Source organism: Dicentrarchus labrax, unplaced genomic scaffold, assembly GCF_905237075.1.
Source record: "Dicentrarchus labrax unplaced genomic scaffold, dlabrax2021, whole genome shotgun sequence".
NCBI classification, from domain to species: Eukaryota; Metazoa; Chordata; class Actinopteri; family Moronidae; genus Dicentrarchus; species Dicentrarchus labrax.
In genome coordinates, this window is record NW_026136706.1 from 23,640,722 (window position 1) to 23,668,016 (window position 27,295).

The 27,295-nt window shown below is 41.4% G+C and overlaps 1 protein-coding gene across 1 annotated transcript in view; it reads right to left on the reverse strand.

Annotated features, from left to right (window-relative positions):
• Window positions 1-2,816: 2,816 nt before the first annotated feature.
• Window positions 2,817-27,295, reverse strand: part of LOC127365847 (rho GTPase-activating protein 20) — a 34,240-nt gene continuing 9,761 nt past the window's right edge. The window contains exons 3-15 of the mRNA XM_051404386.1: window positions 24,914-25,090; window positions 23,325-23,474; window positions 22,604-22,645; window positions 22,135-22,219; window positions 21,891-21,968; window positions 21,510-21,576; window positions 20,689-20,898; window positions 16,549-16,739; window positions 15,622-15,786; window positions 14,730-14,839; window positions 13,975-14,164; window positions 7,503-7,617; window positions 2,817-6,622 (exon numbers count right to left, since the gene is read on the reverse strand). Coding sequence (XP_051260346.1) covers window positions 4,923-6,622; window positions 7,503-7,617; window positions 13,975-14,164; window positions 14,730-14,839; window positions 15,622-15,786; window positions 16,549-16,739; window positions 20,689-20,898; window positions 21,510-21,576; window positions 21,891-21,968; window positions 22,135-22,219; window positions 22,604-22,645; window positions 23,325-23,474; window positions 24,914-25,090 — 3,280 coding nt within the window. The 3' untranslated portion in view covers window positions 2,817-4,922. The remainder of the gene's footprint in view (window positions 6,623-7,502; window positions 7,618-13,974; window positions 14,165-14,729; window positions 14,840-15,621; window positions 15,787-16,548; window positions 16,740-20,688; window positions 20,899-21,509; window positions 21,577-21,890; window positions 21,969-22,134; window positions 22,220-22,603; window positions 22,646-23,324; window positions 23,475-24,913; window positions 25,091-27,295) is intronic.

Sequence of the window (27,295 nt, forward strand, 5' to 3'; positions counted from 1 at the left end):
ATTTTGGCTCCGTTTATACCTGCTAAACTTTGCCCCTGCCCTGAGATATTGGCCTAAGGAGTACTCAACAAATCAGCACCAGACTCCAACTCATACAGGCAGGTAAACCACCAGCAAGGTATATTGAGCTATAAATACCAGCAAAACCGACAGGTCCCCTCCGTGCTTACATCATCTTCCAGGTCCCGGAGGACACACAGAGAGTCAACTCTCCCATAACTCACTGTCAGCAGAAAATATTTCAAATGACGTCTTGACATTTCTAATACAGTTTGTTCCTTTTAAAGTATTGTTGTTTATAATGACAGCTGCATCATACGGTGGCCCTGAGGTGCAAATCACAACGGCAAATCAGAAAACACAACACAAAAAGAGAAAACACAACGGCAAATCAGAAAACACATAGATATGGACTATTGGAACCCCTGTTTCTACCTCTCTTAGGTATCCCACATTAACATGGACGTATTAATACAACTTATTTAGTGGTTTGAATTTTCCGATTTGGCAACTTGAACGCATAGGTCTGGCGGTGTTGTGTTTCCGGTTCAAAGGACGGACCAGTTCTTTTGTCCAATCAGCGACGACTCATGTCGCCCGAGGGTACCTACCTTTTCCGGTTTGGTTAATGTCGTTGTGTTTTCTGATTTGCCGTTCTGTTTTCTCTTTTTGTGTTGTGTTTTCTCTTTTTGTGTTGTGTTTTCTGATTTTCCGTTGTGTTTTCTCTTTTTGTGTTGTGTTTTCTCTTTTTGTGTTGTGTTTTCTCTTTTGTGTTGTGTTTTCTGATTTGTCATGTACTGGTGGAAAATATGAGGATAATAAGATACATCAGTGTACAAATCTGGAGGCTCTAGATGATTCCGTCTATATTTCTGCTGGTTTGGACATCGCAGAATGTGTTTTCAAAATATATGAGTCAACCATGACTGCTGATGTTCTTTTTCTTGTTGAACTGTGTGCTAATGGCTTTCAGAAACTATTATAAATTAAGGTTAGAGAAACAATTACAAACCCGCAGTTGATTCTTGTGTTAGTAAATTTCACTCTCAAAGTTTCCCTGCAGTAAATATGCATATCAGGTTCGCGCTCATAACTCAGAGAGCTTAAACAAACATTTGTGGGATGCTTCAGCCTGCAGTCAGATGGGAACCGCACAGGGTTCCTTTAAGAATTCTTCCATAAATTATTTCATGAAGCACACAAAAATTGTGTAATGCTCTTACTTCTTCACGACTGATGTAATACAGCCAAACATTGTTCAAAAATCTTATTTTAAATTCTAGAAGATATCCTAAATATGTCCAAATATTTAACCAAATATCTAACAAAGGTTGAAATTAAAGAAATGTGTATAAAATGATTTAAAAAATATATGTTTTGGGGCTTTTAACCAATAGTGACAGCTGAAGAATGACAGGACGGGGGAGAGAGAGAGAGAGAGAGAGAGAGAGAGAGAGAGAGAGAGAGAGGATGACACGCAGCAAAGGGCCACAGGTCGGAGCCGAACGCAAGCAAGGACCCAGCCACCGTACATGGGGTGCCAGCTCTACCAGGTGAGCTATCCAAGAAAAGTTTTTTATAAAACTTAAAATTTGCCATAATGGATATTTGTATAGTAATTTATGAAACGAAAATGTGAAAACAATGTGTTGGAGCTCCCCTTGGGTTTACAGAGCTTTACGGAGAGTTTAAGCTCATTGTTTTGTCTCACTCTCACTGCTGTTGTTTTCAGAGAAAATGCTGTAAAACTGTAAACTACCTGCTCATCCTCCTATGTCAGAGTTACCGACTGGTGAACATAGTGGAGCATTTAGCAGCTAAAGAACCAGATATTTCCTTCAAAAGTTGGTGGAGACCAAAAAGAGAGCAAAAGGTGGTCACGAACGTCTTAATTGCCAAGTACTTTCTATGAATCTGACTAAAACAAAAATCTCAGCTCAACATTTCACTTTCAGACACCCAAAACAAATCAGTACAGATGGTTCCTCAAGTCGTTGTACAAAGGGCAGTGAAAAAGAAGATCACAGAGAACACATAAATGCTGCTCTTCAGGAATACCTTTATATCTTCCTACCTCAATAGCCAGTGTTAAGGAACCAGTTTTCAACTGAGCAGAACTCTGCCCTCTCCTTAAACGAAATACTACTGCTTTTATAATATTGCGTAATAATATTATTACCCATACTTTTTATGGGATTGCAGACTTATGGGTTTAACAGCAAATGTTCTTTATTTTATTCTATTATTATTCTATGTCTTATCTACAGAATCAGTAGTAGCAGTTTGTTTTGAATTTGTCCCTGTTTTGTCCTTCTCTTTTAAGTGACTACTTCTTTCTGGAGTTGTTGTAGAATACATGTTTGCCTCTCTGCTTCATGCCAGGTTCCCACTGAAAAACTAAGCATAACATTACTTCCAGCAGACCTCTGAAGTCACAGTTGCACTAGTTGATTGGCAACAACTGCTTCATTCATGCTTCACCATCATTGGCTCATCAATAAACTGTTTGGCTACTGCTGTAGCTGTAACGTCCAGTCATACTTATACATGCATACATCTTGGCCAACCTGATTCTTATCTCCTCCTTGTTTTGACGTATCACTGACTTTGAGAATTGATTTTCTGACAAAATCCTTGTTGCTGCTCAGATTGTTTAAGAAGTCCCTCAAAAAGCAGAGCCTTTCCCGCCCAATCTAGCTAACTAACCACTGATCTATGTGTTTCTGCATGAACTATATTGTTACTACTTTATAGTAGTAACTACTACTTTGATGCTTCGGGGTAGCCACAGAACAAATTCAATCAGACCTTGAAAGTAGTTTCACAAGAGCAACATTTATTAAAATCAATGATATCTTGTTCTCGTGAGCATTGGACATCAGATGTACACAATATACAAATGGTGCGTTTTGTAGCAAATATACTTTCTATAGAGACAGCAGCAGCAGAATTGGCATGTACAAAAATACACATTTGATTTTCTCACACAACACAACATACCAAAGTAACAAGGTAATATATTTATATATAATTATATATTTCTGTATCATAAATATGCGGAACTATACACGATTCACTGTAATGGAGATAACAATTATAATATTAATAATACAGGATAAAGTACTTTTTGAGACCATTTAAAATAGCAACACTTAACATGACAATGGCATTATTCCAGTGTGTGATTCTGTTGAGAAGCTATATTAAGGTCATAATAACACTGCCGACACGCATGGGAACTGCTCTTACATTGTGCTAAGATTATTTGTACGTTTATTTCTGCAAATTAGTGAATGCACAGTGAAATAAGGTCATTTATCTTTAAGTGTCACCGAAGAACTCAGCACTGCAAGGGCTGCAGCACTGGAACGAAAAGATTTATTATTATTATTATTATTATTATTATTATTATTATTATTATTGTGGACAAAACATACAACTGTTAGAGAAGCTGTTTTTCAATGGAGCATTCAACACACACACACACACACACACACACACACACACACACACACACGTGTCCTTGTCACGACTGAACTGGTTTCTTGGTGAGAACAAACAAAGGGGATTTCTCCCTCAATGGCACAAATTTTCTCACATTTCTGCTCAGGACACAATGTCAGTGATAACATCATATTCAGCAACATTCTGACACACACACACACACACACACACACACACACACACACACACACACACACACAAACAGTTTTTCCTTCTTCCTCCCCCCTCCCCTCCCTCCCAGGTCACAGCGATACAAACCAGAGCTACAGAGCACAACAATGTGTGCTGTACGTCTGAAAACTCAGCTCATATGAATAAATACCAACCCTACTGATTCACTGATTCAGACAGACAAGACGCTTCACCCAAAATGTTACAGATACAACCGGTCATAAAAGGTACAAACGCTGTTAAAATAGTCGATGTTTCGTTTTCTTAAGGAATAAGTATGTACAGCGGTCTAGCAAACATCACAGGTGTGGATAAAGCTAAAAGCATGTTTATAGTATTTGCATGAAGACATCGCAGTCATCATGACCATTTCGTTGTCATTACTGCTGCAGAGAGCTTTGTTGTTGTTTATTGTGCCAACATTTATATCCCCTGAAAAACTGTGACCTATGATAATATACAGTAAAGTATGAATTTTCAGGTAGATTTAGTCAAAACATTATTTAATGTTTTGCAGTTAAAAGCTAACTGCAAAAATGTGTCAGGCCTTAATTTCCCATCAGTCTTTATATTATATTCTGCTGGTTTAGGAAATGATAAATATATACTTTAATTTCACAAGCTTCTAGAGAATGAAAAAAGGCTTTGTTGCCTTTTCTTTTTCATTTCTGAAAAACTCCGCTTCCTTCTTTTTTTTTCTCCCCCAAGTGCTGAAAAGAAACGACACATTCCAGAGGCAAAACAGGGACACGCTGCCAGAGAAAAATATTTTTCAGGGGAACCAGATTTTGGCACAGCTGTAATGCTGACCCATTCTGACAACAGCTATAATAATTGTTTACAGATCCAGATGTCCCATTAAACCCAATCTTCCGGTAATGCATTCACAGAATCAGGCATCATTACTCAATATGTAATTTTTTGAGGATGAACTGAACTGCAGAGCTACAAAGTCACTGTCAAATACATACAATTGCTTTTAAACTTCATTATACTATGGGATATAACCACAACTTCACCACAAGGAGATGGAAGCAGGGAGTATATCTGTACCTTTTAAAATCTTAAACCTTGACTGTACCATTACAGTAAGCTGCAACACCTTTTTGTATTGGGATGACTACTGCTGCCAGAAGGAAAATGGGCATATGGAGAAATATTATCACATCAACAGTGAAGACAGCTGTACACAAAGTGAACATATCAGATAAAAACTCATACACAGTTTGTCTGTACATAGTTCTTATTTACACGTATGACTCTTCTGCAAAAAAAAGCTGGTCAAACTCGTCCACTTGTGGGTCACTGCACCGCCTGCTCTGCCACTCCCTCTTTCCCTGCACGATAGCCAGCGCCACCTCCTGACTCCTCCTCAGGCAGGCATCTGCATCCTCCTGACCCTGGGAGGAAAAGTAGTCCCGTACAGCCTGGGTGGCAGAGGGAGACAGGCAGAAGGGTGACTCTGCGTGGTTGGGCTCCACCTCTGACACTCTTAGGCCGCCATCTTGGGGCTGACCTTTTGAAGTGCGAGGTCTGTCCAGGGTGAGGCTGGTGGAGGAGTCAGAGCTTGCCGTGACCTTGTCAGGTTCAGAGGCTCGGCGGGGAAGGGGAAGAGTCTTCATCCCTTTGTGTCCCTCATTGACTGAAGTTAGGGACTTTTGCCTCTGTAGGACCAGAGTGGTGGTGCTCTGTCCATAGAAAACCCCCTGTGGGGGCTGCACGCACTCGTTTTTAGCCAGCCTCTGTTTGAACTCACTTCCTGTGTGTGGTTTGGGGTTGTCAAGTGAGGCTGGGATCGGGGGTCTGTAGGTGCAGGTCTGGTCGTGGAGCTGCCTCAGCTCTCTGACGGTCAGAGACTTCTCTGTCCCCTTGTAGAAAGGAGAGCGGCTGCGCTGCAGCTGCAGCAGAGCCTGCTGGTAGGACGGAGGGCTGCTGGATCTCCGTTGGCAGATCCGGCTTGGCACCATGGCCTCCTGGGCACTGGTGGAGTAGCCATTACTGGTTGGTTGGGTTTTCCCATTCACCACAGGCAAGTCATCCTCAGTATGTCCATTATCAGGCTGCTTTAGTGACAGGCGGCGTTCCTTCTTGAGCCACATGTTAGGGTGGAGGCCATGAGGGTGTAAGGGGGTTTGGCTGGCTCGAGGGGGCTGGGTAGGTTGTGGCAAATGAGGCGGGGCTTCCCTGTGTGGAGGGGAGCCCCTGGGCGACAGCTGGGGCCGTCCAGGAAAGACAGGAGAGAGAGAAGAAGGCTCAGCCAATGGAATCGCCCCATTGGTGGCATAGTCAGTAGAGTACTGTGAGAAGGCAGAGTCTAAAGAGCTGAGGGAGGAGCCTGTGGGTGAGGTTGCCGGTGAGGACAGACTAGAACAGCTGGCATCCAGTCGCAATGGGGGCGGAGGGGCGTGCTTCATCTTTCTCCGCCCACCATTCTGGACTTTGGCTCCTCCCTTCTCACATCCATCCTCCTCCTCCTCCTCCTTCAGCTGCAGCCTGCTTAGCCCCTGCTCCAGAAACACCTCGTCCTGCTCCCCCTCCATGGCGGCATCATAGCTCGTCTTCCTTACTGGTAGGTGGTGGTTGTCGATGTGCGCAGTCACTGTGCCTGGGGGCATCGTGCTTGCCAGGGCCAAGGCGGGCTCTGAGCTCCTCCTCAGCCTCCTGGGACCCTGCGACGGGCCATTGGCCTGGCGGGTGCGAGGCTGTCGCACTGCAGGGCTGAACCTTCTGGATCTAGCCAGCGGGGGGAGCTGCAGTAGGAGGTCGGTCTCAGGGTCAGGATCAGGGTCGCAATCACTGAGGGTGATGACGGAGTCCCGGCTGCGGCTGTCCGGCTTGTCCTTGTCACGGAGGGGCAGCTGTTCCTGGTAGGGAGACTCAGGGTCGTCGTTCAGCTCGTTCTCCAGACTGTCGTAGGACGAGTCATTCATCTGGAAGGACGACACATCTGGAAAGAGAAAGATGGGAGGGTAATAAATGAGGAGGAAGATGAAGCAACAAAAGAAAAATGAGAGAAAGGATAATATTCTGAAACCTGGACTAAACAAAGGGTTAACTCTGGAATCATCAAATAAAGATCAAAAATACACAGAAAAACACAATAATTTAGCAAACTTGCCAGTCTTACTTTTCCACTGCATTTCCTATAATTTCCTATGCGCTTTTGCAGACATTCCCCTTCAAGCAAGTACTATCCTACAATTTAGGGTATTAGGGTAATAACTGTAACTAAACCCGCCACATTCTATTGCTATCTCCTGGTACAAACTTCTATCCACGATGCTCAAAAAAGTGAGAGAAACCTAAGAAAACCACAGTTAATGCTGGAGACGACAGGGGACAAAGCGTCATCCTGCTATGTTGCCCCTTGACCTCTAGTGGTTATTTATAGCATCAGGAAGAGAGTTAGTGCTATTTATGAATGAGGAGATTCAATCCTGTGTTAATCAGCACCTGTGACCCTGGCAATTACTGCAGGTCGCTCTGCTGACCCCAATCAACAGGCTGACACACACACACACACACACACACACACACACACACACACAGTGAGCTTGTCCGTCTCAAACCAGATTCTGAGTTGTAAGACACTGAAGCATTGTCAATAAGCAAGCACTTTCAGAAAATAAAAAATTAAAGAGCTGTTTTTTTTAGCCACACACACTCTTTGATCAAGACTTGACCTTGATTATGACCCTCATTGAGAACTGTCCAGTCCTCCTTGTTACTTCTTAACCAGACATTTGCTACATGGGTCAGTGACAAGTAAAGTTATTTTATTCACCCTCTTTTCCTCTCCTCTCCTCTCCTCTCTTCTGTTGACTCACCTGATCCGTGGTCACTGCTGCTGCTCTTCTGGCTGAAGCTTCTGAACAGCGAGGTGACGTCTTCTCCCAGGACTCTGCAGCAGTTCTCTATGAGGAAGCGAATGAGCTCACACACCTGCAAGCAGAAAACATCTCCTGGTTAATAACATGAACATCTCGACTTGTCTTGGCTTCTCATTCGTTTTCACTGTTGTACAGATGGATGGATGTGTAATTCTGTTCATGTTTATGCAGAGCTTCATTTGCTGAGGCAATTCCTCAGGGAACCAGTCGAAGTTCAGCAGTAATTCAGCAAGTAGTTCTAAGCGTGTACGTCAGCACATCATGTTGAGTAAACTCACAATTTTGCTAAGTGGGACACATACACACACAGTTTCCATCACTTCAGAGGACATTACCCTAACCCTAACCATGACTTGCATTTTGTCCCCAAAATGAAGGCGAGTCGCCACAATGTGAGTGTGTAAACAGATTTATGTCCTCACAACATCAGTAATACATGTCCACACAGAGACACACACACACACACACACACACACACACACACACACACACACACACACACACAACACAGTGGAAATCAATATATTCATATTGTCTGGTGAAGATTTTGACATTGATTAGATGTGGATATGATGGTGTGCTGAAACACTGAAAATAAAACTAGGGTTGCTTGTACTGCAGCTACTGCCAGCTTCATTTTGTGAAATCATGATCTTAATAACTATATGCTATCAGTTCCAAACTGCTGTCCAAAGTATAATTTTTTACTGTGTCCCATGTTATCATTCTGAGAAAAGTTTGCGTTTGCACTGATGTCGACCTTCCAGCTACGAGAGTATTTGCATTCCACACCGACCAAGAAAAACATCAAACTCCTTCTTCCCAGTCCTGGATAATGTCCTGATAATAATATATGACATCATGTATTGGCTTTGAATATCATTTGCTCAAATTCTTGTTGAGTGACTGAGATGGACAAATCCAGCGTTTCTGACAACATCTTATGTCTTCTAAGACAATTCCTATTACTATAATTCCTCATCATATTTAGGAGCAAATACCCAACATCACAGCTACAAATGCCATAGAGGGAATAACACATTTTGCAAATGGCTGTTTGCTGTTTGCTGTTTTTTAAAAGATTCGGCACTATGACCAGTTTTCAAACATGCCGACAGTGTCTGGGCTTTTTTGGAATTATCAGCCCAGTTGGAATCTGTCCTCAAACAAATCATAGAACTTGGCTGAGAACGCCGCCTTTTAAACTAAGCAGACCAAATTTACTAAACACATATGATGTCCTATGACATAAATAGTCGGCCAACGCAGAGGGCCACTCAGAAATGCTGAAGTCATATGCTCCCCAACTTGTGGAAACTTTCCACTAAAATCTGCCTGTTATGTTTATAAATTAGTTGTTTTTCCTGCTGTCACTCTGCACTATGGAAAACGCAGAGACTAACTTCAGGGCCTACTTGTTTGTTTGTTTGTTTGTTTGTTTGTTGAGCCAGGTGTTGTCTGTTCGTATGTCTGTATGGTGTCCATATGTATTGTATGACTCAGTATTCAGAAGAAGAGTCTGTCTGGCAGAACATTGCACAACCAGGCTGCAAGTATTTTCTTCTTAAATATGTGTTATTTCTTTAAAACAAGTGAAATGCTGAAAGGATGATCAGATAATTTAACCTTCTTCCACTAAAATTTTAAAAAATGTAAAAACTTGTTTAAGTGTAATTTTCTACTATCTACTTTACAGGATACCCTCAGGAAACTGATCATTTCAACACAATTCTTTAAACTAGTTGACTGTGATTTGAAGTTATTTCAGAGCACTCTGATGTTTTCACGTTTGAAGAAAAAAAGTCTTTCAGGGTCCATTTATTTTATATTGTATGGCATTAATGAAATTATAGAGAAACATACTTATTTGCAAAATTAAACAAGGCAGTATGTCACGCACACACCATGTCACAAATAGACAAAATAAAAGCAATGATATGTGAGAACAAAGCAAAGCTGCTAAAATGCAGTCAGTGGGTTCAAAGCTGAGTACCTTTTAGTAGATTTTTAAATTTGGCTTTAAAGCTTCCAGCACATCTACAACTCTTAGTGTCATCTGGTAGGGTGTTCCACTGAGTTGTGGCTTTCACAGACAATGCTGACTGCCCAAATGCAGTGTGATGAAAGGTTACAGCGCAATCTCTTACAGAAGATGGCGTTCTCCAAACAAATACTGTTCACATTTTACCTCACAGATGATGGGGAGATGAGAGCTGTATTTTCAGAGTTATGTAACTTAATGACTTCCACAGTAGTTTCATTCTAGCAATCGGGGACACTTAATCCCCCACAATTGTTACCAGAGAGCAAAAGCTACATTGACCTTCTGGTTTTATCTGCGCTGTTTGTACACTACCTCTCTTCAGATACCACATGTGCTAATGACTGCTGTATTAAAAGCCCTGAGGCCACATTTTACTTGGATTATGGGTAATTCCCAGTTCTGCCATCCATAAACTGCATTGACATTTAGCATACACTTATGCAACAAGCAAATATGAATGCACAAAGTGTCTCGTCTGTCTTTGATCCTTCCTCATTGCCTCCAACATGGCTGACCCCACTAAAGTCTGCTAGTAGATTACCCACAGCTGCTGCACACCTTATTACATAATTTTCACTATCCCCCTTCATATACAAATGAAAAAAGGCATTTCAGGGAGGGTGAAACTACCCAATCACCTTTAAAAGAATTAACCTGTTTATAATTACAGATGAAATATTTTCATCTGTCTGCTATCAGTGCACAATTACAATCCACTGTCTCATTCCTGAAGAATTGCAAATCATTTTTTCCTCGCCAAAGTGCTTGCACATGGTGGGTCTCTGTAAATAATTTTACAAGGAGTACGGCCTAGACTTGCTCTGTATGAAAAGTGTCCTGAGATAACTTCCGTTATGAATACAATTTAATTGAATTGAAAAAAACTTTATCACTGACAGGCATTTGGTAAGTATGTGTTTATCAGTAGAAAAAAAACATGCAAGCAGTGGTGCAAATGACTAAATCAACCTAAATCCAACATGCACCAAATGCACCATACACTGATTTGGTGATGTACAGACAAGATGTCTACATGTGTCATGTGGCCCTGGGCTGGATTTGTGTTGTAAAGTATATGGTATTTTCAAAAGAACTAAAAAGAACATTAAAAGAAATTACAGTTAAAATAGTGCTGGAGTGTTGTTTCTATCCTAGTATGTCTGAAACAGTGAAATCCTACCAACTAGTTACTGTACAAACACACTCAGAGCGATATAGGCCTATAAAGAGAAGCATTCCTTCCTGTTTTATTGATGATCCTGTTTCTTACACAGCTAAAAATGCTAACAACAGCAGCTAATGCAAAATCACACAAAACAAGTCCCTATGTAGACCTATAACCTCCATAATCCCATATTCTCCAGATTTCAACAAAAAGCCTATGCTATTTTATTGAAATGTCTGATCAAAATAATAAAAGGAAAGATAACATGTTGATTGCACAACTTGCTGTAATACAAGCCTTTTTACCTCTTCCTTTCCCTTTTCTTTCTATTGCACACACTTTCACTGCCCCCTCCTCTTTAGTTTTCTTCTGCCCTCTCTTGATTCACTCTTTTCTTACCTGCCACTCTCTCTTTCATTTAGCGTTCCTGTCCTCTTTCAATCACTCATCCAGCATTCCTCACTGTCACACCGAGAGGGCTGCTACGTGATGCAGAGCACAGTTAGAAAGAGCCTGTGGGCTCATCCAGGAGACATTCAGCCTTCCATCAACAGCCCATTCAGAACCGCTTCTTCTTCTTTAACCCAATAGGATGTTATCTTAAACTCTCTCTCACCATTCAGAAAGCATTCAATTGTATATGCTCATATACACTATCTGAATGTGTGTGTGAGTGTGTGCTTACATTACAAGATGTCACAGCTGTGTGTTAGTGGGGCACTTTACAAAGAAAAACCTATCAAGCTGCTTGTAATTCTGTTTTACCTCTATTGGATACTCTCTGTTACGTTAATGTAGAAAAAGTCACTGTAATTAAAAAACAAAACAAAGCAGAAGAAAAGCAAAAGCTGAGTCCACATTTCAAGAACCAAGCTCAAAAGAAAAACAACGTTCTTTCGAATGATTTTTCTCCATCTTAAGTAATACACAAACTAAAGCTGTATTTACCCCAGAAACTCCTAAATGGCTACGTTCAGCCAAAAACATTTAAATTATATGCTGCAAGAAAAGAGACAGCGACACAGAGACTAAACTGAACTGGCCAAAAAGTGAGCATTCACATGTCTCCAGACAAGGCTGGAAACTAGCCATTACACGGCCAGGGGCCCACGCTGGCTTAAATTGGCCCCTGGCTCTGGCCGCATGGAGGGAAATGTCGAAATATCACTTTGTTATTTTTTAGCTTTTTTTCCCAGAAAAAGGCCGCCCGCACTCAGGCTGCACACACAAACAAGCAGTGTGCGAGAAGGAAAGTGTTATCAGGGGAGTATTTGTGAAAGAGATATTTAGGTATTTGTGGGTGTTGAGGGTATTTGTGTGTGTGTGTGTGTGTGTGTGTGTGTGTGTGTGTGTGTGTGTGTGTGTGTGTGTGTGTGTGTGTGTGTGTGGAGAAAGAAAGAGAGGAGTGTTTCAGGGACACAATTTTCCACTAAAGCACACGCTTGGCCCCCGAATTCTGTAGGGAAATTCTTTGCATGTTTTCTCAATGAACCTCAACCACCTGAAGCACACACACACACACACACACACACACACACACACACACACACACACACACACACACACACACACACACACACACACACACACACACACACACACACACACATACACACACATACACACTCACACATTTGAAAGATAAGCAAACCAGCCACCCACAGAGATTGTGTGTAACTCAATTACTGTGACTTTCCAAATCACAAACAGCTCGGCCACAAATCAAAAATGTATGCCTTATGTCCTATTGACTACACGATGTGCTCTGGTGGGCAAGGGGGCTTCCTCTGTGGGCTCTGGCTCTGCTGGGGAATTAAGTCATTTCAGGCTAGCCTGGCCAAGATACGAGGGAGGTAGAGTGAGCAATGTTGCTTCACCATTGAGTTAACTTCACAAAAATACAATGTGGTGTCAGAAAAAATCCATCGTCACTAAAAACTCAACACTTAAACTTCATTTGGGATTTGCTGTTACAATCAAATATCCAAATTTCCTGTGGGGATTGCGAGTAAGTCCGCATGAAACTGTGAAGCTTTCCTCTTTCCTGTCAAGTCTTGCTCTAAGCTCAAGGAGTTGAAGCTCAGCGGTGTGTAAGAATGTTGTGATTTCAGCTTATGAGTGATCGTCAGCGATGACATGTGAACCTGACTGGTCGTGTGTGCGTGAGGCTGCTTTAGTGTGTGTGTTACAGCTGTGCGTTAGTGGGTCGGCTCCTGCTCGGAGGTCAACACTCACATTCGCAGGGAAGGCTTCAGTCTGCTGACAAATGGCTTTCAGCCTCGACAGAGATTGCTTGTGCATGTGAACACATACATGCACACACCGTATACTGATTACTGAGTGTCAGTAAAAATCAAGATTTCTTAACTCGCCTGTCTGTCTGCTCACATGTGTTTCATACATCACAGCAGGCACGTACACACTCATGCTGAAGCATCATTCCACTGAAATGTTAAATTCCTTCCTTTGCACACTGTCTCAGCGTGCCTCTCTAGCACACACACAGTTACACACACAAACACCTGTAGCAGCTCAGTGTCTTCAGAGTGTTGTTAAGTTTGACATTTTGGGAAACACATGTTTTGGATGAGAAGATTGATACCACTCTCCTGTCTGTATGCTAAATATGTAGCCGAAGGCAGCTGTTGTTTAAGTTTAGCTTAGTGTAAAGACTGGAAACATTCGCCTTCCAGCATCCCTAAAGGTCACAAATTTTCTCAGTATATCTCGTTTGTTTAATGTGTACAAAAACCAAACTGTAAAAACAATACAAATTTTACAAGGGGTCATGTGCACTGCATTTTTTTTGGTTGGGAGTAAAAACTTCCTGGAGTGTTCCCTGGTTACCTGGCATCCTCAAATGGTAAATAAACTAAATTGTCTTTAGATTTCACACTGTTGGTGAGACTAAACAAGCAAATGGAAATTTTGTAACATTTTATAAACAGATGAATTAATAGCGAAAATAATTGTAGAATAATCAAAAATGAAAAGAATTATTAGTTGCAGTCCTATTATTGATCTTCTCGTCTTACTCCAAGCAAGAAAACAAGCATATTTCACGAAATGCTGAACAATTCCGGTAAATATAATCATCTGCAAGATCTAATTATAAGCTAGAACACCCCATATGGTGTGTCTGAGTGTGTGTGTGTGTGTGTGTGTGTGTGTGATGTGTGTGTGTGTGTGTTCCCCCTCACCTTTTTGGTGCCCTCCCCCTCCATCTCGGGGGTGCCAGGTGCCGGAGCCCAAAGCATGCTGGGAGCGATGCAGACGGACAGGTTGAAGGCGTTCATCTGGTTGTCGTGGGAGTTGCCTTGGATACAGTGCAGCACGGCCATCACGTGTCGCAGCAGGAGCAGGTTCTCGTTGGGCAGGAGGTGGAGCAACCTGAGAGAGAGAGCGACGGAGGGACGGTAGGAGATGGACATCATGTCAACTACATGACTTCAGCGATCACTAAACACACCCTAAAACGCTTTGTGTTCCTGCTCCTCGTTCTCACGGTGTGTGTGTGTGTGTGTGTGTGTGTGTGTGTGTGTGTGTGTGTGTGTGTGTGTGTTGTCATGTTTAATGATCTCCACAGGAATTCCTCCACAAACATTTTGTTGCTGTCATGTTACTTGTTTTTTATTTTCCTAAGCAGAAGGAATTTAGTTTGTTGCCTCTGGAACTGAAGCGATGGCCCTTCTTTGTCTGCCTCGCTCTCACTAGACATAAACAGCGTGTAATTAAAGGAAAAAGTGTCACAATAAGGTGCTGGGCCACCGCAAGCCACAAAAACACTCATTTATTCAGGTCTTTCCTTTAATTTGTCACCCATTTATATGATTTGTTGTGTCTGTGTATGTGTGTGCCTGTGAGAAAGCAACAGTAACATGTTGTACAATGTCAGTAAGCTTATGGCATTACAGTAAACATGATGTATTTTAGTGTTTGAAGACAGAGCTCCTACCTCTGGACAGCTTGCATCCTCTCCTCCCCTGCTTCCCCTTCCATCACATCCATCCACTGGTCATACAGATCCACAGACAGCAGGCTGCCTGGGATGTTTCGCAGGAAGTCCTGTAAGCAAAAAACATATTCATTAATTAAGACATGCATTACAATGAGGGCTATAATTTTCTCTATTGAATAATAATTTTGTAATGATGTGTGATTGGTTGTCTGACTTCTTACTTGTTTAATTTGTATTTCTTTTTTGTATTCTGGTTGGGTGATTTTATTTAAGCCTGACCATAAATGTGTTCTCTCTTACATATAAGATGAATGATTAAGTTCTGACCTAACTAATTCAATTTAGCCTGTAAAATGCAAAAAATAAAGCTCAGCATACAATGTGATGCATTGAATTTGCTCACAAAACCCTTGCATCTTGCAATTGAGAAAGCAGCAAATGTTTTGTATTTTCACTTTAATAAAGATGAAAGATTGAGACTCACTGTCTCCATGCTGGTTTATTTAATCCTTTCGATCTGGTCATTGGACTAATTGATTAACATTGTTTTTGTCTCAGCGGGTGAGGCACAATACTACTATCCGGTGTGCAGAAAACAGGTAAAGCACAACAAAGAAGAGATGAATCAGCTCTGTATGAAACCACCTCAACTGTTCCCTGGATGCCCGACGCTGTGGTGGCTGTTTGGCCTGGATGCTGAACAATGAGCACCTTGTGTGTGTGTGTGTGTGTGTGTGACTGGCAGCCTGCCTGGCTGTGCAGAGACAGATTATCCTGTCTGGACTTATGTGACTTTGGACGCACATCAGTCGTGCCTGCTTTCTGTTGTCTGGTTTCAAACCAGCGAGACGGGGGCAGAGCTATGTGTGGCTGAGTGTGTGTGCGTTACCTTGAGGACAGCAGCAATGACGAACACTGACTGGTGGGTGATCTCCGGGTCGTCTGTCCCACTGTCAAGTCTGTCCCGAAGCTCCCGGCAGGCTTTGGCCCCAGCTGACCGCCTGAAGACGCCCCTGGTGTACGGCCCCTCCAGGTACAGGAACACCAACATGTCCTGGAGGGAGATGGATTAAATATATTTTTATAAATGTTCTGAATGGAAGAGACACTAAATGACGTAATTGCCCTGAAATCCTGCCAGACATCCAGTGATGTTTTAAACCAAATGAAATGAAAGAGACAGGGATTAAGTGAATTTAGCCTTTTCAGCTGTCTGTTTGGTTTGTTTTTGATTCATCATTCCCTATATTTAGAATTTAATCCAGGCAAATGGAGGATGAATCTTTGTGAATTATTTTCTGCAGCCTCAAATGAGTTTTCATTATTTACAAAGGTAAGAAGGAGTGAGTGGACACCACACTGGGAGGGTTATTCAATGATTTTCTACATGGATTAGGGTTAATAAAATTGTAAGAATATGAACACTAATAAGTATTGTGACTCCAAGAGCCTGCCAATCTTCATTGTCTTTAAAACCCAACAAAGGCTTTTCTAAAGGGTTTCTTCAGTGCACTTTAAAATCAGAGAGGAAACATTTCTGTTGAGTGTTGAATCTGGATTGCTTATTCAACAGATTTGGGTTTCACTTCTCTAGTAATTTATTTATTTATCTGGAACCTGCAGTATATATTAAAAAACAATATCGCTATATTAGATAAAACCCCCATAAAATGAGTTATCTAAAAATGGATCTACTTCTACATAGCACTACATCTCCCTTTCCCCTAATACACTGCAAACCCCAAATCATCCCGTGACCCCTCCAGACGGGGTCCTGACCCCTCTTGCTGGCCTACGTGACCTGCGCTCAGCTCACCATGACAGGCTTGGGCAGGCCGTGGTCTGGAGAGCAGACGGAGCTCAGGGGTCGTCCGAACAGCCGTCCCTGAGTGGGGGAGAGCGAGGTCGGGGACAGGGGCAGGCTGTCCAGCTGTGTGTTGGAGCCTTTCCAGAAAGGCCAGTTGATCAGAGACCTCTTTCTCTTAAAGGATTTCTGCTGACCAGGCTCTGTGGGCAGAGAGAAGAGGAAGAGTTGAGCTGTGGTTTCAGATAGCACCAAACTGGAATCGCTTGAGTAATGCATGTTGACAAGTCAGATGAATCGAACTGCAAAACTGAAGCCTATGTAATGGTTTTGTATTATTTATTTTCCGTGTTCTGGTATATTGTGAATTGTTTGGCAGTTAGTCCCATACACTTCCAGCATGAACATGAAAGCTGTCCACTAAATTTTGGCAAAATAATCACACCCTTAACAAGTTTATATGAAACAGAGAAAACAGGGGGAGATTGTTAAATAGACAGACCCCGATAAGACCGTGACAGAAAGACAGAAGAAAGAACCACTGATTCAGCGATTGAGAGAAACATACCCTCACGCTCAAGATCACCATTACATTTGAGGTTTGTGTGTGTGTGTGTAGGTGTCTGTGTTCATGTATGGGGCTCTGTGTGTCTCTTAAGGCTTGTGACTGTGTGTTCCTTGTTCTTTGCTCAGTGGTGCCAAGTCACAGTGTCTACCTGTGTTGTTTGAGTGTCTGTCTGCAGCTCTGTCTTCACTGTGTCTACATGTTCTCTATGACATAACCGCTCGGCATGTTTCTGCAGTTATGAAACTGCATGCTGTGTGTGCATTGAAGTACATGTTAATGGGAATGCACAGCAGACATTTAATGAAGAATCTATTCTCTATGCAAAATGACTTAAATTGAGCGAAAAAAACAGGAGAAACGTGGTTCAGACCTGTGTTGCTTTCATGGGACATAGATAAGAAGAGACCAATTTTAACAACACTGTTGCAGGGTGACTTTCTATCGCTAGTTTGAATAGTTAGAGTACAACTTTACTCTGGGAACTTGTAATAGGAATAAATGATTAATTGATAAAAAAAAATATCAATGTCAAAAGTCAACACATGAATTGACAATGAAAATTATAATTAATTTTGGATTGAAACTCCTCTAAAATACCTGTCTGAACTAAGTGCCAGTGTAGTGAGATTTAAATGTAGCAACTTTGAGTTGCTGACAGTCATGAAATTATAACATTGACATTATTAAGCGATTGTGATTTGTATCTGAGGGTGGGACTTTCCTAACAAAAGAAAGATTCTTTCAGTGGGTGGAGGGCCCAGCAGCCCAGAAGGCCACACAAAACATGTGGCATACCTCACATAGAATTCATTATTTACCAATCTGCCGTGGCGTCATGCCCAAATACACTCTGGAACAAAGTTCAGCAGTAACAGAATTACCGGCCTGCTCTGGCACTTCTCAGCAGGCCCTCGCCATCATTGGCAAAACATGACCTCGCTGTAAATCAGGCGTTACATCATTACAGCTTTCTAGTCAGGGAGCTGTTTTAGAGGGGGATAGATGAGGAAACAGAGGCAGACTACTTGTTGACTGGGTGGGCAGTGTCCGTCATCCTACTATAATCTTCAGCTAGCGTGTTACAAAACAGGAGCAAGATGTAGTATTTCTCTTCATGGGCAATAAAACAATAATAATGAACTTATAGAGACTTCATAAAATCAAGTAAACATTGGTTTCTATTCCTAACCTTAACCTAGTAGTTGTTTTATCCCAAACCACAGTCGAGAGGATGAACCACCGGGCTATTTTTGTGAACAGTGTTGCTGGTAATAATGATCCACCTCTATGCCAGGCAGATTTCTAGGCCGCTGACAAACTAGCAGTATCTGAGAACAGGCTGGCCTTGTTCCTGCAGGATAGTGGATGCCAGGTTCACTCTGATTTTCTTGCATAATTAGGGTTTGTGAGTTGGAGTGGACATCGAACTTCAATACTTTTTTGGTACCAGCTGACTTGGAATGGGTGCTGCTCATACCAAAAGTGGGTGTGGCTAACCAGAAGTTATTTTAAGCCTGAAATTGATATGGGTTGATCAGAAGTTATTATATTTATTATAAAACTATTTACAGAACAGGGTCAAAACTGATCTTCAGAGCAATGGTATTGTATTGAATTGCAAAGTATTGGTATTTGTTATCGATACTAATCAGGTATTGTATCGACACTAGAATCAAACTACTTCAAAAAGTGCCCTAAGTGGATATGAATGTACCAGTGTGTTGTGTTTGTGTGTAAAATGGTTACTTGAAGTAGCAGATTACGTCAATTTCCATGAACATTTTCAAAATAAAGCATCTTTAGTCTGAGCTTCAATGTTGGAGAATTTTTTGTTGGTGCCTTGGGGTCCCCTCGAATCTGCCACGAATATGCACGAAAGCCTGTCAGCAGGGGACATTTACTCTTTACACTACACAGTATAAAATAATCATGGCTCTTTGGTTTGTGATAAGCAGTTTTTCACTGCAGCGGAGGTAACTCAGATCGATCTCTGGGGCACATTTACTGTGTTGCAATGGCCAAGTCTTGGAGCAATTTGTAAAATGTTGGGGAAAAAAACAACATCACAACTTTCATTTTACACACGTTCCAATTAGTTTCTGACATTCAAGAAAGAATTGCTTGCAGGATTGTTTGAGAATAAATGCCTGAAAGGGGGCTTCTGCCATGATTACCACTCATAAACACACGTTCGTTAGTTTTCTGGTTGGGTGTGAGCGATTAGGCCCCTATGGCGGCAGGGTTGGTATGGAGTGATTATGTAAGATGCTGTTATGCTTGAGGCAAAGGATTTTGAAGCGCAGCTTGTGGTTGGCAAACTGAAGCCTCGTTGACTGAAAACACAGACCTTTTATGCTCAACTTGTTTTCCTCTAAACCCCATTCCTCCTTTTTCCATCCTGGTTTCTGTATCCCCATTACTCGTCCTTGTTCCTGTCCACCATCCTCTTGTTTTTCTTTCTCCTTTCAGTCTTCTTTCAGTCTGTAAATTCTTCCCTCTCTATCTGTTACAGTCTGTTTCTTTTTCCTTCACCTACCCCGACCCTCAGGCTTACTCAATAGCTGTGTCATCTCTGTTCGCTTTCCATCTTCCTATTCTCACACTCTTCCGTCCCTTCTGGGGTTTCTTCCTCTTTGTCTGCCTGATGTTTTTCTTATTTTGAAACTGCGTCTCTCCTAACCCCCGTTGTAACCCCTTGTCTCCATTCCCACCGTTCTCGTTGACTCCTTTCCTCACATTCACCTACTGATTCATCATCAGATCTAGAAAACGTGGCTGTATGTCTGAGGGTGAAGAGCGTGCACAAACAAAATGAAATGGATAGAGAAACACATTCCGAGGAAGTACTTTCTGTTCTGCATTAATACTTCTGTATCCTCATATTTCCTCTTGTGGTTTTATACAGAATTAGATTTATGGATGGATTCTTGACACTGACCAACCATCTACTTGAAAACCTCAACTTATGTTGGTGGAAAAAAACTCTTATTTTTCACAGCTCCTTGTTATAGCACATATTTTTACTGCCCTTACTTTATCTTCCTCCGTACATAAAGGTCCATGAGAAGATTGCTACTCGCTGGTTTTTAACTGACAGAAATCTGTGGTTTGAAAGCAATCATACTAATTACTTTTTGACTTTACCTTAAGGCTGCAACTTTCCCACAAGAAAAGGTTTTTCTTATTCACATTAGACCACAAGAAATAAAAGCACGATGCCTTCAATGCTCCAGATCTTTGTGTTAAAGAATGAAAAAGCAAAATGCCATATTTGCCTTATAAAATTCTGGTGTCTTCATTCACTCATATGACAAATCAATATTCATCAGTGTTGTTTTAGCATTTTCTCACATTTTTGAGTCAGATTCCTTTAACAGCTCCAAAGACAGTCCACTGATTATTATTTCGAGCAGAATTTCTTGGTTTTGAAGTTCAAAGTGCTTTCAAACTGTTACCTCGCCGTTATTTGAAGTCACCTACATACAAAGTTGCCTTTAATTCTAAAATATACTTTATACATGTGTTCTGAAAAATGACAATGGGAAAGAATGGGAACTACAGTCTGGACCAGCTGTCTGACATACCTATAAGCGGAACGAGTCCCGGGGTGACCTTGTTGGGTTTGAGGATAAACTGGCACTGGGTGTCTGGGGGGAGACACTGGTCCAGCAGCAGCACCCCTGGACAGTCTGTGGGACTCGTTGGATCCCTCCATGCTCCTCCTCCTAGTCCTCCACCACTGCTTCCACCATCCCGAATGTGGCTCATCTTGATGCTGAAGGGGAACTCGTGGCCTAAATGACAGGTCAAGGTGCAGAGGTTAGAGGTTAGAGGTTATGGGTCTTGTCTGTGCATGTGACGTGGAGCAAAAATAAAAATCTGATAAAGATTAGAGCAGTGCAGTGATGAATCAGCAGTACTGAGTTGGGATGTTAGGAATTCAGTGTGAACTACAACAACAAAAGATTATGGTAAGAGAATGTCATGGAAATACCACTGTGACAAAAGATTAACTGCTCTGAAATGATCCCAGATGTTGAGTTTTTGGTGTATTGCTGATGTTCATACAGTAGTGACCCTCAGTGTGGGCATTCTCTGTTAGTGTTAGTACTGTCTGGTTTTCCAAAGCATTCATCGTGGGAGGGATGAGACTGAAGTTTTTTTTTTTTTTTGGTTAATTTTAATTTATGAAAGACTTAATTATAAGCATACATGCAGATTTTCAGGAATCACCAGTATCGCACTCCTACACATGGACACTTCAGGACTCCCCAGTATGAGTTTTATCATAAATCTTATCACACACCACTGGAGTTTAAGTACCTTAATTAAGAGTGTCTAAAAGGAGAAAGATGTGATTTAACAGTAAGATTGGCATAATAATTTTTATGACAGATGGGCTTACCAATGAGAGGGTATGGGGGGTCATCCTTACTGGAGTTCACCCACAACCGGTGGTCTTTAACGCAGCCCTAGACAGGGAAAAATGTCAGGTTTAACAAAGTAATTAACTGTTTTTGCACCATTTCGAAAATACTAACTTAATATCTTTACTTGACACTCATTTCTGAAACATTATATATCTTCCATATAAGATATATATATAAAATTCCATTTTGTATAATGCTTCACATTCTGGTATACTTTGTTTGGACAGTTTAATATTGAGGCTCTCAGCCATCAGATGTTTAACAAACTTTACTTATAATGTTGGATAGCTAACAGAAGCTGCTTTTAACATCACATCAAAGTATAGTGACTGGATATAGTGACTTTGGTTACTGACCGATATGCCAAACTGCAGCAGAGCCATGCGGATGACATCAATGGTGCTGTCAGTGTTGCTGACCGCAAGTGTCTTGGCCTGGTGGAAAGATTTTGGACACATTATGGAAATATCTTACATAAATGGAGGCACTGCTAGTGACGTCATTAATTACCCACTTAAGGACAGACTAGGCAATCAAACACTATCTATTTTTGTGCCGATACAAGCAATAAAAATCACAGCGGATAGAAAAGAATCTTACATATGCACAATTTCCAATGTCCTTTGCAAAAATCTTCAGAGGAATAGTCTTGGGGTCGTCCTTCTCTTTTCCCTCGATTATCCGACTATGTGTAGGGGAAAAACAGAGGAAAGATATTAGTGAATCTTGATTGTGATTTAAATAAAAATAGCATTTGAATACAAGTTAAGTTCATGTGGCCAATCCAGCACTGTGATATGGGAGGTAATACCCGCATGTAAAATATAAAGAAATTAATCTTAGCTGTTAATGCTAGTTGTAAAGCATTAACTGGACTGATTTCATCACAGTGGTTCAGATCTTATAAATTCATCTCATAACGTCATTCATCTTCTATTTAATCACCTCTGTTCCGTTAAAATAAATTCTTTCCTGCCCTGTAAGGAACATTCTGAAGATGCACCATGAGCTAAAATACCAAAACAAACCACTGCAGACAAAGTAACATGGGGTATGACCAAACATTTACCTTTTGATGAGTGCCAACCACTTGTCCTTGTGCTCCTCAGAGCTGTAGGGGAGTAAAGAAAGTGATAATCAGAGGAAATCATATAAAAAGCAACTGTCTGTTTTGCTCTGTTATGTAACTCCCACTGACAAATCCGCAGACTTCGTTCAAAGCTACGACTGGATTCCTGGCGATGGGAAATGTGTGTCCACCATTGACAAAGGTGCAAATATACAGCACAGTATATATGAATGTATTTGTATGTGTGTTGCCTGTCTGTGCCTGTTGTGCATGTAAGGTTGTCTACTCTGGCCTTACTGTGGTTAGATTGAGCAGTTTTATGACTGGGAACTTCCTTTGCGCTTAAGGGTTTAGGGATTTTGTGGTTGCGTGTTCATTTTTTAGTTCCCTTCTATGCTGTGCATTTGCACCTCAGAACACAGTGTACTCGCTCTGAAGTGACTCAGATGGGCATTATTATTAGTGTGCTTAGCATTAATAACTGTCATGCAATGCAAGCAGATGTACTGAATGAAGTTATGTAAGAGGAAATTATCATTGAATTGCTTCTTTTTGATCAAATTAAGAAGACGAAGAACAATAATTCGCCTTCCAGGCATTCCTCTTCTTGAATGTGAACTCACTTATGTTGTACTTTATGTGTGTGTGTGTGTGTGTGTGTGTGTGTGTGTGTGTGTGTGTGTGTGTGTGTGTGTGTGTGTGTTTGTTTGTGTGTGTGTACCTGAAAGTGGCCACACAGTTGCAGGTGGGCCAGCCCATGACAAAGCTCCTCTCTGGGTTGGTGCTCCCCTCACACACCTCCTCTACGCAGCTGGCCGTCCACATCTCACACACTCTGACTTGGGCCTTCACCTTGAAATGAGTGGGAGACCTGCAGAAGACACAGGGTGTTACATTAAACTAGACTAGGGTACCAACAAACAAAAATTTTGATTTTCAATTAATCTGTCTTTGTCTGTAAATGAAAAATGTCCCTCACCATTTGCCTGAACATGAAATCTTTTCTGATTGGTCCAAAATTCCAAGATATTCAATTTACAATGATTAAAAACAGAAAATTTCTTCCCACATTTAAGAAGATATAACCAGTAAAACTTTGTAATTGTTGCTTCATAAATGAGTTCATTTCAATCAATCAGTAAGAAATCCAGAAACGCATGAGAGAAGGTTCTTTTGTAAAAGATTGCATAAAAAAACATGAAAGTCCCTTATTACGGGGTTCCACAAGGAACAAATTGGGATCCCCTACTGTTGCAAAACAAACTTAAAATTTCTTCATAGAACATTTTTCCACAAACCTCTAACATATGGCAGTCCTTCAAGAGAAGCTTTATATAGATCAAAATTCTAAAAAGATCAAGCTTTTTTCCACATTTTAAGACCAGCACGCTCACTAGAAATGAATTCATCCACCACTTCATCTGTGATTATAGAGCGAAGAACTCCAAATGCACACATGTGGCACACACACACACACACACACTTATACACACACACACACACACTCTCTCTCCATGCTATTACACAGATATAAAGGCAAACAAATGCAAATACACATCAGTTAACTTCTTCTCCCTCTCTTTCGCAAACACACACATACCAATACATTGCTCACCCTGCGTTCAGCCGCAATGTAATAGCCAATTATAGCGTATAGTCTCTGTGATGGAAGGGTCAGCTCCGCCCACTGGCACATGACCACAGAGGTCCTGCTGTGTCTGCAGTGAGGGGTGTGTGTGTACAGTACACATAGCAGCACTCAGATTCTGTAACTACATGTCTATGTGTTTATATGTGCACATCAGTGCATGTATGTGTGTGTTTGTGGACTTCAAAAACACAAATGTGCTCTTTAAGTTTCTATTTTTGAAAGTGTGTGTGTGTGTGTGTGTGTTGCAGTTTGTGGGTGGGGAGCCTCATACTGTAGGCCCAAGGCAGGCCAGTGTGGCTTTGATCTGAGCCAGGCTTCATATGGATTTAATTGGCTGGGAAATAATTATATACTGGGGAGAAAAATTTTTGAGGGAGTGAAAGAAGCAAGGGAGTAAGGGAAGGAGAACTGAGGGAAAGACATAAACATAAAGATGTAACTCCATCCTGATCAAATTGCTTTTTGCGATCAGCTTTAGAGAAACAACAAGGAATAGATGAAATGTTGCTTCTTTGTTTTTCAAATTTGTTTCACTCTATTTTTTCCTGTTTATGTCTCCCTGTCTCCATTTTCCATCTCCCTCTCCTTCACGCAACCACATAAACATACACTCCTTCATTCTCTCTGTCATTTCACAAGGCACACACAAGAAAACCTACTTGGCCTTGGCGACGAGCAGCGTGTCGGTGAAGAGGAAGAGGTGTCTCTCCTGGGTCTGCAGGCCCGTCTTCAGCTGGGTCTGGGCGTGACCCAGGAACAGACGGCCAGTACATTCAGCCAGGAAGGCCTGGACGAGGGGACATGACTCTGGGCTGACTGGCGTCAGGCAGCTTTCCCTGGGGGACAAAACCGAGACAAACATACAGCACAGAGGCAAAGAATTAAATATTGATCCCCAAAGGTCTATGTGGTCTGAATGTGTTTGGAGGCATGCTTCTGAACAACAGGTTTTGATCCCTAGCATTGAATGTGGTTGGGATCAAATTAAAGTCAACTTTATCTATATAGCACAATATCACAAATCACAAATTTGCCTCAAAGGACAATCTGTACGACCTCCTCACCTCCCTAGGCAACTACTGTATGTGTAAGTGTTTCAGCTAAACCATTTTGTATTTAGCTTTATTTATTCCAGTGTTTTCCTGTGTGGGATTTTCTAAACTCCTCCAGAGGGTGGAATAACTAAGCATATAACTGAAAAACATAAGGCCCATGTTGTGGTGAACCAAACTCAGAAAAGGCTGTGAAAAGACTCAGATGTCCAAACATCTTTTGTAGGCTAATTAAAGTCCAACAGTGGAGTTAACTGCATTTCTTTTACTGCTTCCTCACAGTTGCAAGCACACATATAATCAAGTATTGTCAGTAAAATAAATATTGGACGTTTGGACCTGCAGTGCAATGGTTTGGCTACAAATCATGTTATTTGCATATTTTGCACAAGAGCTCAAAACTGTCACAAAAAGGTTAGCTACAGGCACTCCTGCCAGAATCTATGGAACTTCTACACGTGAGCTAATAGCAAAACTTTCCTTAGAAATGACACTGTTCTCCAAAAACCTTGTTTGTCTTGGATTTATATATTCTCTTGTCTGTCTCTTTTGTTTCCTCTTTCTCTATTCTCCTTTCAGTAAAGCACATTGTAGCTTCTGTTTTTTAAAGGTTCTACAAAAATCCACGCTAGCTTTCTTGTTGTGTTGTTGTGACAGAAATATCTTAGAATATTGTTTTAATTGTCTATCTTGAATCTGTTTTCTTGCTGTCAATCTGCGCCACTGATGGACAGATGAAAACAGAGGGGAATTTTTGGAGGAAGAGGAAATCATTTGAGGACTCCATCCTTTCCTGTTTACCCTTCACCACCAGATAAAATAACTAAATCTCCACTTACACACACATATACACATTTTTTGTCTCCTTTCTGTCTCTTTCATGTACACAAATGTGAGAAGACACACTGTATGCTATCTCACGCACGTACAGTACACACCCACTTCTTAACATTCTTTCATTCCGTCTCTTACACATGACCACACACACAAACACACCCAAATCTGTTGGTAACCCCTTCAACAAAGCACCCAGTAGCAGTCCAAGTTTTGCTGGGAAGACAGAGAAGCTGAAATTCTCTCCGAAACCCGTCCAGTTACATTGCGTAAGTGATTGGTTACGTAAGTAATTAACGAAGAACAGACGACTACGCTGGAGTGCTTCCCTTTTTGTCCGTCTTTGTGTGTCATCCAAAAATAAATCCAAAGGGGGGCTGAGTGAATTCAATTAAAAGCAATGAATGTAGCTAATTAAGTGCTGATGCTCGGTGGGACACGTCGCCCTTCAAGATCCTGGAGTTGAAAACTTGTTGAAACTGTCTAATAGTAAAAAATGGGTTAAAAAAAGCACCATGTTGCTATAATAATTACAGAATCAACAGTTGCAAAACAATCAGCTATTTTTCCTTGAGAAAAAAAAATGTTTTCAATGTGGTTTACTGTACATAACTCATGCATCCTTCCACTGCTGTAAATTAAGCATTCCTCTATTTTTTTGTGAAGGAGACAACAGCAACAACATCTTCAGTTTTGTTGTCAACTCTGCTACAAGACTCTAGATTTGTCTCCTTCCCTTTGTCCAAATTTCTCCAAAGAAGTCTTCTCTGTCTGTGACATGTAAGCATCAAAGCTCTACTCTCAATATCTCTCAACACGGCAGTAACTGCTCTCTTGATGTCATGTCACATGCCACCGCAGGAGGACAGCACTGGAGTAAAAGACCACTAAAGAGGGACGGTGGGAGGATTTTCAGTTTCACCATTACAGAGCAAAAGTCCCAAAAAATTCCCAATGACTATATCTTTCTCTGTTCTTCTTGTCCACGCAAATCCGGGAAATGCTCCTGTCAGAAGAGCCCACACACACACACACACACACACACACACACTGATACAAATGGACAAAACTTCCTGTAAAGCCCCTTTCACATCTCACTGCCCCCCAAAAAAGACAACATCTTCCGTATTCACCACACATCCCTCCTTCCTGAAT